The sequence below is a fragment of the Macrobrachium nipponense genome, chromosome 20, assembly GCF_015104395.2.
Source record: "Macrobrachium nipponense isolate FS-2020 chromosome 20, ASM1510439v2, whole genome shotgun sequence".
Classification (NCBI taxonomy): domain Eukaryota; kingdom Metazoa; phylum Arthropoda; class Malacostraca; order Decapoda; family Palaemonidae; genus Macrobrachium; species Macrobrachium nipponense.
Window position 1 is genome coordinate 27,395,423 of NC_061089.1, and position 12,424 is coordinate 27,407,846.

Here is a 12,424-nt window from a genome sequence, read left to right on the forward strand (position 1 = left end):
GCTCGAACGAGAGGAATAGCCTAACGAAAGGGGCTAGTCGGTAATAACCAGACCTTGTATGGTGCAAGAACATGGCTCACATAATGGACTAACGAATTTACTATAACAATGAAGTAATCTGGGGGAGTTGTAAAGATAACAAACCAACTACTTGGGCAACCAGTGCTGTTTGTTTGACCGTGGTCGTTAGGACCGAGCTTTGCTCAGTTTAGGCTACACATACCCCTATATAACTTCTTCTTAAGCTCAGCTACAAAGAAAGACCAATAATCATACTGTTTTTAAAAGTCGAATTTATTAGAATCAAAGTGATTGTGAATTTTGACCTTTCAATTAACCCTTAAACGCCGACTGGACGTATTTTACGTCGACATTTTTTGTCTCGGGTGCGGACTGGACGTATTTTACGTCGACATACAAAAGTTTTTTTAAAAATTCGCGGAAAAATACTTTTAGGCCTACCAGCCAAAAACTCTTGAATCACGCGCCTTGAGGGATGCTGGGAGTTCACGGATCAAGGTGGTGTTTTGTTTACAATCGTTACGTAAGCGCGCAAGCGCGAATTTCTTTCTTGCCGCACTAAAAAGTATCTGTGACACATCTCTGAAATTATTTCGTCACTTTGACATAATTTTTTTACCATTTTAAATTATCCGTTACATGGAATATTATATATAAAAATGTGTGCATTTTTATGTAGAATACAACAAAAAAATACTCATGATTGTAGCTTTTATCAGTTTTGAGATATTTTCATATAAATAACGATAAGTGCCAAAATTTCAACCTTCGGTCAACTTTGACTCTACCGAAATGGTCGAAAAACGCAATTGTAAGCTAAAACACTTATATTTTAGTAATATTCAATCATTTACCTTAATTTTGCAACTAATTGGAAGTCTCTAGCACAATATTTCGATTTATGGTGAATTTATGAAAAAACTTTTTCCTTACGTCCGCGAGGTAACTCTTCCGAAAAAAATCATACATGCGATTGTGGTAATGTTTGCACCATTTTAAATTAGCCGTTACATAAAGTTTTATATATGAAAATGTGCGCAATTTCATGCACAATACAACTAAAAACAACCCATGGTTGTAGCTTTTATCAATTTTGAAATATTTTCATATAAAAAATTATAAGTGACAAATTTTCAACCTTCGGTCAACTTTGACTCTACCGAAATGGTCGAAAAACGCAATTGTAAGCTAAAACGCTTATATTCTAGTAATATTCAAGCATTTACCTTAATTTTGCAACAAATTGGAAGTCTCTAGCACAATATTTCGATTTATGGTGAATTTATGAAAAAAATAACATTTTCTTTACGTCCGCGCGGTAACTCTTCCGAAAAAATCATACGTGCGATTGTGGTAATGTTTGCACCATTTTAAATTAGCCATTACATAAAGTTTTATATATGAAAATGTGCGCAATTTCATGTATAATACAACCAAAAATAGTTGAAGGTTGTAGCTTTTCTCATTTTTGAAATATTTGCATATAAATCACGATAAATAGAAAAAAAACCACGTTCGGTCAAATTTGACTCTATCGACGAAATGGTCGAAAACGCAATTGTAAGATAAAACTCTTACAGTCTAGTAATATTAAGTCATTTATCTTCATCGTGAAACAAATTTGAAGTCTCTAGCACAATATTTAAATTTATGGTGAATTTAAAACAAAAAAACTTTCCTTCCCTCCGTGCGCGGATTCTCCGCCACAAATCTCCGAAATGCGTAAGTCCCATTCTCGGAATATTTGCTCCATTTCATATTAGGCATTTCATAGAGTTTTATATATGAAAATGTGCGCGATTTCATGTAGAATAAAACTATAAATATTTGAAAGGTGTAGCTTTTCTTATTTCCGAAATAATTGCATATAAAAAATATATAAAACAAAAAAATTCGACATTCGGTCAAATTTAACTCGTCAGATATGGTCAAAAACTGCATTTGTAAGCTATATTTCATTCTTACAGTATAGTAATATTCAATCATTTGTCTTCATTTTGAAAGAAATTGGAAGTCTCTAGGACAATATTTAGATTTATGGTGAATTTTTGAAAAAAATATTTGTTTACGGCCGCGCGTTACGAATTCATGCATTATTTTGTGGTAATATTTTCTGTGTTGCTTTTATCGTTTTACAATGTGTTATATACCAAAATGATCGTAATTTAGTGTACATTACAACGAAAAAAAGTAACTTGTTACCTTTAACCGTTTTGCGCACAGCGCGATTTAAATACAATTATACATGAAATTTCGTTTTTGCGCTATCATATATCGCATTATTTATATATGATAATAATTTTTTTCATTTCTGATGGTTGCATACTAAACTTCAGGCAATGACAAAAAAAGGAGCCAAAAATGAACTCAATCTTGAAAACTAAGTGCGCTGTGATTTTTTTTTTTTTTTACCGCTTCGGCGTTTAAGGGTTAAGGAACCTTATTATAATTTAGAAAGTAAATAGGAGTAGTGACTACTCACGTTCAGATTATGATAGCAACTCTTCAGCCTCTACAGTGAATTAATACTAGTATATGTTAATCTATTTGTAAAATACTAGCACATGTTATAAATATATTTATAAGGAGAGAAAAAGAGAGGGAGAAGGCTAACATGAGAGAAAAAAGGGGAGAGAGAGAGAGAGAGAGGGAGGAGGTACTAGTATCTCCCTCTCTCTCTTGAAGGTGCTATAGGCTACGCTGTAATGACAAAAACCATAATGCTAATAGAAGCCTTAAATCTCTCTCTTCTCTCCTCTAAAATCTCCTGTCTCTCCCTCTCTCTCTCTTCTCTCTCTTCTCTCTCCTCTATCCGCTCTCTCTCTCTCCTCGTCTCTCTCTCTCTCTCTCTCTCTCTCTCTCTCTCTCTCTCTCTTCTCATTGCAGGCAATACCGCCTGCTTAATTGAAGTAAATAAATATAGTACTGTTAGTATAAGAACATGTCAAGATTACGTACACGCCTCTAGGTGGGGGAAGAAAGTTAATAGTCCTTCCCCTGAATTAAGTCTTAATTCAGATTATAGAAACTGCTAATTATGACGCGAGCGCGAATGTTATTCTAATGACATGTACTACAGTATATATATAGTGTAAGAAACCCGGGAAAAAGGGTACTCATAACAAAACTATCCATAGCTAAGTTATTAATAATAAAAACTGGTACCCAAAACCCATGCGTTCCCGTTCGTGGCATCCAAAATGGCAGTGACGCCGTATTCCCGCAATACTTTCTACAGGCTCACGGGTCTATAAAAGGAACTCCAATTTCATAATATGTTGAAAAATACAAATTAGGGTACTCAACTTAGGTGTTGGTGACATTTGGGAAGAAGCCATCATCAAACAGTAAGCAAATGCTGCAAGAAAAACCACAGAACGAAAAAACACGTTAACTGGTGGGAAAGTTTCTAATAGGATTGAGTGAGGGCGCTCATATTGGGTGTCAGTAGTGGTAGTACAGAGGCAGTGTGAGTGTGGCCGTTGGCACGGCTCACCCCATATGTGGGTTTTGAGAAGGAATACTCTAAATGGCAGGAGACCTGTGAATAGTGGCTTTCACACGCCCTGAACTTTATACACGACGCCCTTTGGGTGCTCGCGCGAGGGTAGTAACCTCTGCATACCAATGCTAGCTTTTTCTCTGGTATATTTAAAAAGTATTTATATCAGAAAAGTGGATAGCAGGATCCTTTTCACCGGGCAACACAGGTCTCTCCCCAGAAATAGATTTTTCCTTCGTCAAAATCCCTTATTTACATGTGGGTGGGAATGATGATTACTGCCTAATAGATTGTTCACATTGACTACTCAAAATGTGAGACACTTTTGTAAACTCTACTCAGATGGTGTAGCTAACCCTTTGGTTTTATATTTTTGTGTATGTGGAGCAAGCTAGCTGTATTTAGACGGTGATTGTTTTTATCAGTTAAGTTGTAATTTTTAAAAGTTTTTGTCAGTGAAGTTGTAATTTTTAAACAATTTTGGTATTTTATTTGTTACAGGTGATGAGAAAGAATCTTGCGAAAATTACTATTTTTATCTGATTTTTATAAGACTGAAATTGTATGTTTGTTTTACCGAAATTTGTACATGATATACTGGTTTGTTTGGTTAGGTCAGGCAGTGTTTTCTGTATTTTGCAATTGTGATTATATATACTAGTTTCCTTTGAACTTTGATTGTACTGAACTGATGTGTTTTTCCATCTATATTCTCATTTCCAGCATTGGGGCTGACATGTTATTGTGAAAACTACTGCCCCAGCCATGAACTTTTCAATGGGACCTGTGAGGCAAAGCCAGATGCTTTTTGCTTCAGTGCTGTTGGTCTCGTTTATGACCACGAGCTCAGGGTGTGGAAGGAAGAACGCACTTTTGGGTGCCTAGGAGCACAAGAACTTGGTTTAATGCAAGTAAGTTAATCAAATCACATTTTCTGTCGGTTCAGGATAGTGGGGTCAGTTACTTTTGAGTTATTTGCAAAGGAACAGTAGATTTTTAATACAAGTATAAAAAAACTCTGAAATAGAATATTTGATAATCTTATTTCATCAAAGCTAACGTTAAGGGTATATGCATGCGTTACTTAGGATTAATGGAAGTTGAGCTAAGACAATAGAACAATAGAAGGGGGGGAGGACTGAAAATTAATGATTATCCCCACATCATAAATTGTTCATCAGAAATTTGTATGTATTCTTGTATTGTATATGATACTCACAGTATATAGACTCTTAAGGGATTGTGGCCCTAGTGTACTTTTTCAGTACATAGGTAGTATTAAAGTTCTTTGTGGATTCCCTTGACTCCCAACCACTTTGTTATACCGTGGTACCTCGAGATACGAAATTAATCCATTCCGAGGCGCCCTTCGTATCATGAGTTGTTCGTATCTTGAACCGCATTTTACATGTAAAATGGCTAATCCGTTTCAAGCCCTCCTAAAACACCCCAGTAAATTTCATAATAAAGCTAAATTGACCTATAAACAATGAAATACTACAACAATTTGGACCATACAATACCTAACTTAATACGTACTGCTAATTACCTGTAAATGAAGTGTATTAGTGTACATGGTATACAAGAAATACTGTACGCACATACGAACGTATGTAGTAAAATGTGGAAGCTTACCTTTCGAGTGAGGCTATCTCCGAAAGTGGCGACAGAGGAGGAGGACAAACGGCAGATACGTACACTTAACTTTACGAAACATAAAAAAGTCAGAAAAACAAACTAAACTTTACAAAACACATTAAGAAAACTGTAATACTTAACTTTACAAAAACTTAAAATTAAATTTTTTTTAATTTTTTTTATTTTTTTTATTTTTACATTTTTTTACTTTTTTATACTTTATGTATTTTACAAAGTTTCAATTTCTTCACCACCGAATGGATGCCAGTCCGTTTACGGAATTTTTTGAATCACCCATGAGAAGCCTTGAACTCTGGGGTTGCCGTCGATGTCCCCTCTCCTCTTTCGTCTTCGGCTTGGGTAATCAAAATGCTGAAAATAGCGCTGGCCTTCTGGCAGATTGCTGTCTCGGTTATCCTATCGCCATCGATTTCTTTGTCCTCAATCCATAGAAGAAGCAGCCTTTCCATTTCATCATGCACATGGCTCCTCTTGTTGGACAAAATAGTCACGCCCTTGGAAGGTGTAGCTGCTTTGATTGCTTCCTTCTGCTTAAGGATGGTGCCTATCGTCGACGGATTTTGGCCGTATTCCTTAGCGATCACACTCAACCGCAAGCCAGCTTCATACTTTTTTATTATCTCCATTTTTGTCTGCATAGAAAGCATTCTCTTCTTTCTGTGAACTTCAGCAACTTTCTTAGGACCCATGACTATACTGTACGTAATTAAGTTATGTAGTACGTACGTATACTAATTAGGTTCTCACACAACACGATAAAGTAGCACAACGAAATCACTAACACAAATTTACATTAACAAACGAAATTGTATATGTGAACGATAACAAACGAAATTGTATATGTGAACGAACGAATTCCGCGTGCGTAAGATAACACTGGTAAGAAGCAATGGCTGAAGAAGAACGCTGCTACGTACTAGTACGTAGTTGCATGATGGGAGGGATGATGACCAATAGGAGAGAATGATCTCATGGCGATGACTAGCATCAGGAACCAATGGGAGAGCAGGAGGATGGTGGCGAGTCTACTCAGTTGGCGGCGCGCTAGTTTCAAAATTGTTATCGGTGGTCCGGGCGAATCTCAGACTTTACAGCAACAACCTTTCGTATCTTGAGCATTTTTCGTATGTAGAGCCGTAAAATTTTTCGTATTTGCATTTGTATCTCGAGTTTTTTGTAAGTTGAGCCTTTCGTATCTCGAGGTACCACTGTATTTTATACTTTTCAAGTGTTCCCTGTGGACTGTCCACACTTAGTTCATCATTAAATATTAAGTTGTTGGTTTTCACTGTTACTGAAGAGCAACAACTTTGTGCAGGCCTGGACATACAACAAGATGTCCAAAATTGTTACTGGGTCTGCTTGAACCACATTAGTACATATAGTGTTTAGGAAGTAAGAAACTTGATTGATAGGGTTAGAAACATTTTTTGTAAAAAGGTGAAAGGTATTTTGACAATGTCATAATTGCAGAAGTAGATATGGCAGCATGGAAAAATTTTCTTAAGTAATGTGTCTGTAGTTTTAGTGTTTATTTTTGTAGAGGAGGTTTGATTCATTATCACAAAACAAAAGAGTGATTAGTATTTCAGACAAAATAATTTGCAATCATTTTTCCATATATGCTGTCTTTATCATCTTGTTAGTCAAATTTTGACTTATAAAAATAGTAAAATTTTACTTTATTTAGAAAACATTTTCAATCGGGTACTTTTCTTTTCAGTGCAGAGCGTATTTGACTCAGCATGAACGACCGAAAAATATTTCATGTTGCAACGAGTATGATATGTGTAATTTAGCTTTGAGACCAATGTTGGATGTAAACCCTCCGGTAACACCATCGAGCCCTGTGAAGATTCCGGAGAGCTTGCTCTTGGTCACCTTGCCGTTAGCCTTTGTGCTCGTGTTGGCTGTGATAATGTCATTTTGGTACAGGTAAGTAGTTGGATGTAACACTCAAAAGGAAGCTTTGTTTTGTAGGGCTGTTGCATGATGAAGTATGACATGACTAAGGTGCTGTGTTCTGGTTAATTGTTGATTTTAGATAGTGATTTTTGTATTTAGGACCGATTCTAAATTACATAGATTTTCCAATGCCTCCTGTATACTATATAAGGTCTCTATAGAGTAGGGGATGAACTTTATTGTAGTAGACATTTCACAATAGTAAAGGTATGGTTGGGATATTTTTTGAATTAATTTTTTTGGATGATTGGAAGTTGTTTAATACCCTGCCAGTTTCCTTATTGTATTAATGCAGATTGTAATATGTAGTCCTTAAATCCTTTGTCATTAGATTTTGCTAGGTAACTGTAAAAGCTTCCTTAATAGTGGATTACAGTGTATACTATATATATATACTATTTAAAACTGACAGTGACAGCTGTTTTTGTTTGTATGGTATTTTTATGTTGCATGGAACCAGTGGTTTTTCAGTAATGGGACCAACAGCTTTACAAGACTTCCGAACCACGTCGAGAGTAAACTTCTATCACCAGAAATACAGATCTCTAACCCCTCAGTGGAATGCCAGAGAATCGAACTCGCAGCCACAAGTAGGCAGGCCAAGACGATACCAGTCACACCACTGAGCCGTTAGTAACAGCTGTTAGCAGATATAATAAAACACTGTAAATCTATAAACAAGAATTCCAAAACTGTTAAAACTGACAGTAACAGCTGTTAGGTACATCAGTAAAACTTTCATATGTTAATAGACAAGACGCCATCTTGCATTAGGTCAGTTTGAGTAGTTGCCACTGCAGAACAGTATGTATGTTAGAGAAGGATTGTGAAAACATATGATAATCTTGTTTGATCTCTATCTTTAACAATCATCTTTTCTTTAAAAAAAAGAAAAAATTGGGATACCTGACATTTTATATTACAAGGAATGTCATTTTTACTTCACAAAATTTGGGATACCTTGTGTTGGCCAAAGGTACCTGATGGTCAACAGGCTATCATAGATTGTAGGTAGCCAGTATATGTATACAACCAGTCCTTGGTTATCGGCGGGGGTTCTGTTCTCGGAGGGGTGCTGATAAAAATTCTGCAATTTATGGCACATAGTTCAGTTAATGGCACCTCTGTTTGGTATGACGGCACCGATAACCGAAACTGCCTGTTATGCCACTAAATTGCCAATTTAATGGCGCTAGACAAGCACCATAAACCAGATTGCCATTAACTAAGTCTGCCGATAACCTGGGGCTGCCTATATTTGTACCTGACCAAGTTCTTTGAAATTCATGGCTTTTATATGTATATTATTACTTCTTTAGGTACAGACAACGTGAAGGTAGGAGGCTTCAGTACTTCAAAGACCAAGTAGCTCCTCGATGTGCAAGTATGTTTATGGGTCCCAATGACCATACACTATCCGAGTTAATTGAGCAGTCTTCGGGATCAGGCTCTGGTCTTCCCCATTTGGTACGTTTTAATTTAAGTATTTTAAGTTTTAATATTTTTCCTAAATTTCCTTTCCAATTTTAAACAGCCTTGTCATTTATAATTATTTTTTTCCATGTCAAACCAATGAAAACTACTGTACTCATATAGAGGTAGCCAGCAACTTTTTTAAATTTTATTTATGGCAAAAATTACAAACCATGTCATAGCAATGAAAACTACTGTACTCATATAGGGGTAGCCAGCTACTTTTTAAAATTTTATTTATGGCAAAAAATTACTTAGTTTTATTTGTTGATATACTAATGATTTTTCCTCTTGCATCAGGTTCAACGAACCATTGCCAAGCAAATCCAGCTGCTTCATAGTGTTGGCAAGGGGAGGTATGGAGAAGTATGGCTTGGTCAGTGGCGAGGTGAAAAGGTTGCTGTGAAGGTCTTTTTTACAACTGATGAGGCCTCATGGTTTCGAGAAACTGAAATTTATCAAACAGTTCTCTTGAGGCACTCAAATATTTTGGGTGAGTTTTCTATTGTTTTTAAGCTAAATAAACACCTTAACAATTTTTTTTTTTTTTTTTGGAAGAGAAGTTATATTTATCTTGGGTGTACTGAACACAGAAAAGATGTTGAGAAGGCTGTTGTAAAAGGTTTGTTCTGTTTGTTATGAAATTGTAAAAAAGATTTAGTGGAATCTTGCTGTGATGTAAATCTGTGTTTGATGGATGTTAACCTTAACCATTAACCCTTAAGAGCTGGACTAAAAAATCCATATGTAGCAATACCCAGGGCAGGGGAACTTTGAGGTTGACAAGTTTAAGAAAAAAAAACACATCAGTGGAAAGTGGAAGATATGCAAATGCGCAAGGTGTAAGAAAAAAATTCTAAAAATATTCCCTGCCTTCTACGAGAAGTTGCAAATGACTATTTACAATCCCTTGTGGGACCTCTTTTACAAGACAATATTAAATTTTACCAAGTTTTGTTATAAATAATTTATTTTGTAAAATTATAATAACAGCTCATACAATATCAAAACATAACTAAAATCAATAACAAATTTTGAATATATTTATTGTGAAATTTCTATGTAAATTTACTGAAATTGAAGATGCAGTAACTTTTGGATTATACATGTCTTCTCTGAGATTTCTTTGCACTTTTCTTTGTAAAATTACAATTATAACTGACATAAGAGCATAAAAGTTAAGAACTAATCCATCAGCAACCCCTGAGTATATTTGAGCAAATATAGTACAGTATAATAAGATGTCGAGAGAGAGAGAGAGAGAGAGATTTTGCTCACTTGAAGTCAAGATCACAACTAGCTCATGAGCCTTTTGCTTCTTGATTTTAGCTCTTCTTAAAGTTACTATTAGTGAATTAATGGGCTGTAGTAGTAGTAGTGGAAACACTTTGATCATATGAGGATCTGTAACAGGTTTTGAGCGATGGACAGGCTAATTTATATGAGTATTTATATCACACACCATATGATTTGGATGAATTTGGCAGGAAAGTTGTTCATATCACTGCAGTGTTCCATAAATGACTTATGACAATTGTAGTAGCTCAGCACAGGACAGAGGGGACGATCAGTGTTCTTTGTCACTTGCCCCTCTGTCTCAAGACATCTTTTATTTATGTGTTTATACTTATACCCAGGGATTGCTATTGGTTTTAGTTCTTATCTTTTATAATAGTATGTCTGCCATAATTGTAATTTTGCAAAGGAAGATGTGAAAATACATGTAAACATCACAAAAAGTTACTGCATCTACACATTTCACTAAATCTCTCAAATATTTTACAAATATACTTCGAATTTGTTACAGATTTAAGTTATGTTGTAATATTGTGTGAGCAGTAATAATAATTTTAGAAATAAGATTAAACAAAAGTTTAGAAAAAAACATGCATAACTTGGTAAATTTAGCATATTTTTACGAGTCTTGGAAAAGAGGCCCTGCGCAGGGTTGTAGATATTCATTTTCAACTTCCTGTCTAAGGTACAGAAAAAAAAAAAAAAAATTTCTTGCACCATGTGCATTTGCTTATCTTCCTCTTTCCTTCCATTGATATATTTGTTTTTGTTTTAAATTGGCCATCCTGTAAGAGTTAATGTTTTCAGGGCCAGCATAGTTTTATAAATTCTGTTAAATGCTAGTAGATCCTACCTTTCTTGCTCATGCATATGGCCAAATTACCTTCAGCTTTTGACACTTCTCAGTGATACAATACTAAGTGGGCATGGCATCTGGATTGGTTAGATGATCATACCTCTTGAGCTTTTCCTGGTTTAATTTTTTCCACTGTGGAAGAGAGCAAAGCATATTTTGCATGATTTATGCAGTTTTCTGTATATTTGTGACCAAATATACAGCAGGTTATCAACTTTGTTATGCTTTGTTCTATTTTCCTGTTATCTCCATCTGTCTTGGAGGTTATTTTTTTCATTATATTTTTTTATTATAGTTTTTTATGTAGGTAGTTCTGTTTAGTGAAACTATATATGTGCGAGTTATAACCAGATTTTTCAATGTTTTGTTTAAGATCCTCATACATTTTGATATCATTGGTTTTCATAAGTGCTATTAATCCATACAAAATTATTAAACTTGATTGATAGTGTAATTTCTAAAAGAGAATTGGCTTGTTTGTTTGTTTAGACATTAAAAAAATAAAAATTTCAGTTGATAAAAAAATGAAGTAATTTCGGGTAATATGGGTGATGTATTAGTGATGTTTGTACTGTGTACTTCTAAACCATAATGCCTAATAAATAATTGTTTTAATAAGTGTTCTTGGTTTATTGATAGTGTTTTTCTTTTTTCTTTTTTCTTCTTCATGACATCTTTAACCATTTTCTTTTTTCTTCTTCATGACATCTTTAACCACCGTGTTGCTAGTGAGCATCCAGTTACTTACAGAAACATCTTAAAATCTAATCAGTGATCTTATACAAGTTACCCACTCAGAGGGCTTTTCTTTAAGCTGACTGTAAACTGATGAAAAGGAATAAAAAGACCTTAATATTACTGAGGACTTGCATTATTAAATGTTTGTATTCAGAAATTTATGATTCTGTACCCAAAAATATGTGATTGTGACATGTATTCTGTTTAATCATTACAATATATGTAAATTTACAAAACTAAATGCATTTGATGCTAAAATCTAAAGACAAATGAGCAAATGAAATTTAACCATATCTAAAGACAAAAGAAATACTTTATAGCCATATCTAAAGGAAAATGAAAGATAACCCCTTTTATTGCATTTTTATGATTTTATACTTTTTTGTGATATGAACAAGCATATTAATTCTAGTGTGGTCACTACATAGTGAAGTACTTGCATGCAAAACATCAATTTCTTGCTTACCATAGTCTTAGAATACAGCATTCAAACTTTCAAATACTTTTTTAAATGCTGTTAGGAAAGAAAATTCTCTTTTAGTGAAAAATATTTCTCGGAGGGGAGGAAACTATGATTATTACTTATTATGCCCTGTACTGTGGGATTTAATAATGGAAGAAGGAAGTAGAAGCTTTAATATTATAAAAAAAAAATTTTTAAATTGCTGGTAAATTATGGGAACTTATTATTTTGGGGTTCTGTAAAAACTTGGAGCAAGTCTGTATAGTAGTCATAAACTCTGAATTTTAATTTGTATCATAACAGGACTTAGGTCATTGGCACTCCAGTGCATCGATAGGTAGTGCTGTTAAGTATTGTATTTCCTGTATAGTACAACAATTCAGTTACATGAGGGTTTTTTCATGCCACTTCATAGCTTTGTACTTCTGCAATATGAAGTCTTCATTCTCAT

The 12,424-nt window shown here is 34.6% G+C and overlaps 1 protein-coding gene across 1 annotated transcript in view; it reads left to right on the forward strand.

The window, feature by feature from the left end:
- The window catches only part of LOC135223919 (bone morphogenetic protein receptor type-1B-like), a 45,597-nt gene that overhangs the window by 23,412 nt on the left and 9,761 nt on the right, over positions 1-12,424 (forward strand). The window contains exons 2-5 of the mRNA XM_064262843.1: positions 4,247-4,434; positions 6,906-7,117; positions 8,467-8,614; positions 8,921-9,113. Coding sequence (XP_064118913.1) covers positions 4,247-4,434; positions 6,906-7,117; positions 8,467-8,614; positions 8,921-9,113 — 741 coding nt within the window. The remainder of the gene's footprint in view (positions 1-4,246; positions 4,435-6,905; positions 7,118-8,466; positions 8,615-8,920; positions 9,114-12,424) is intronic.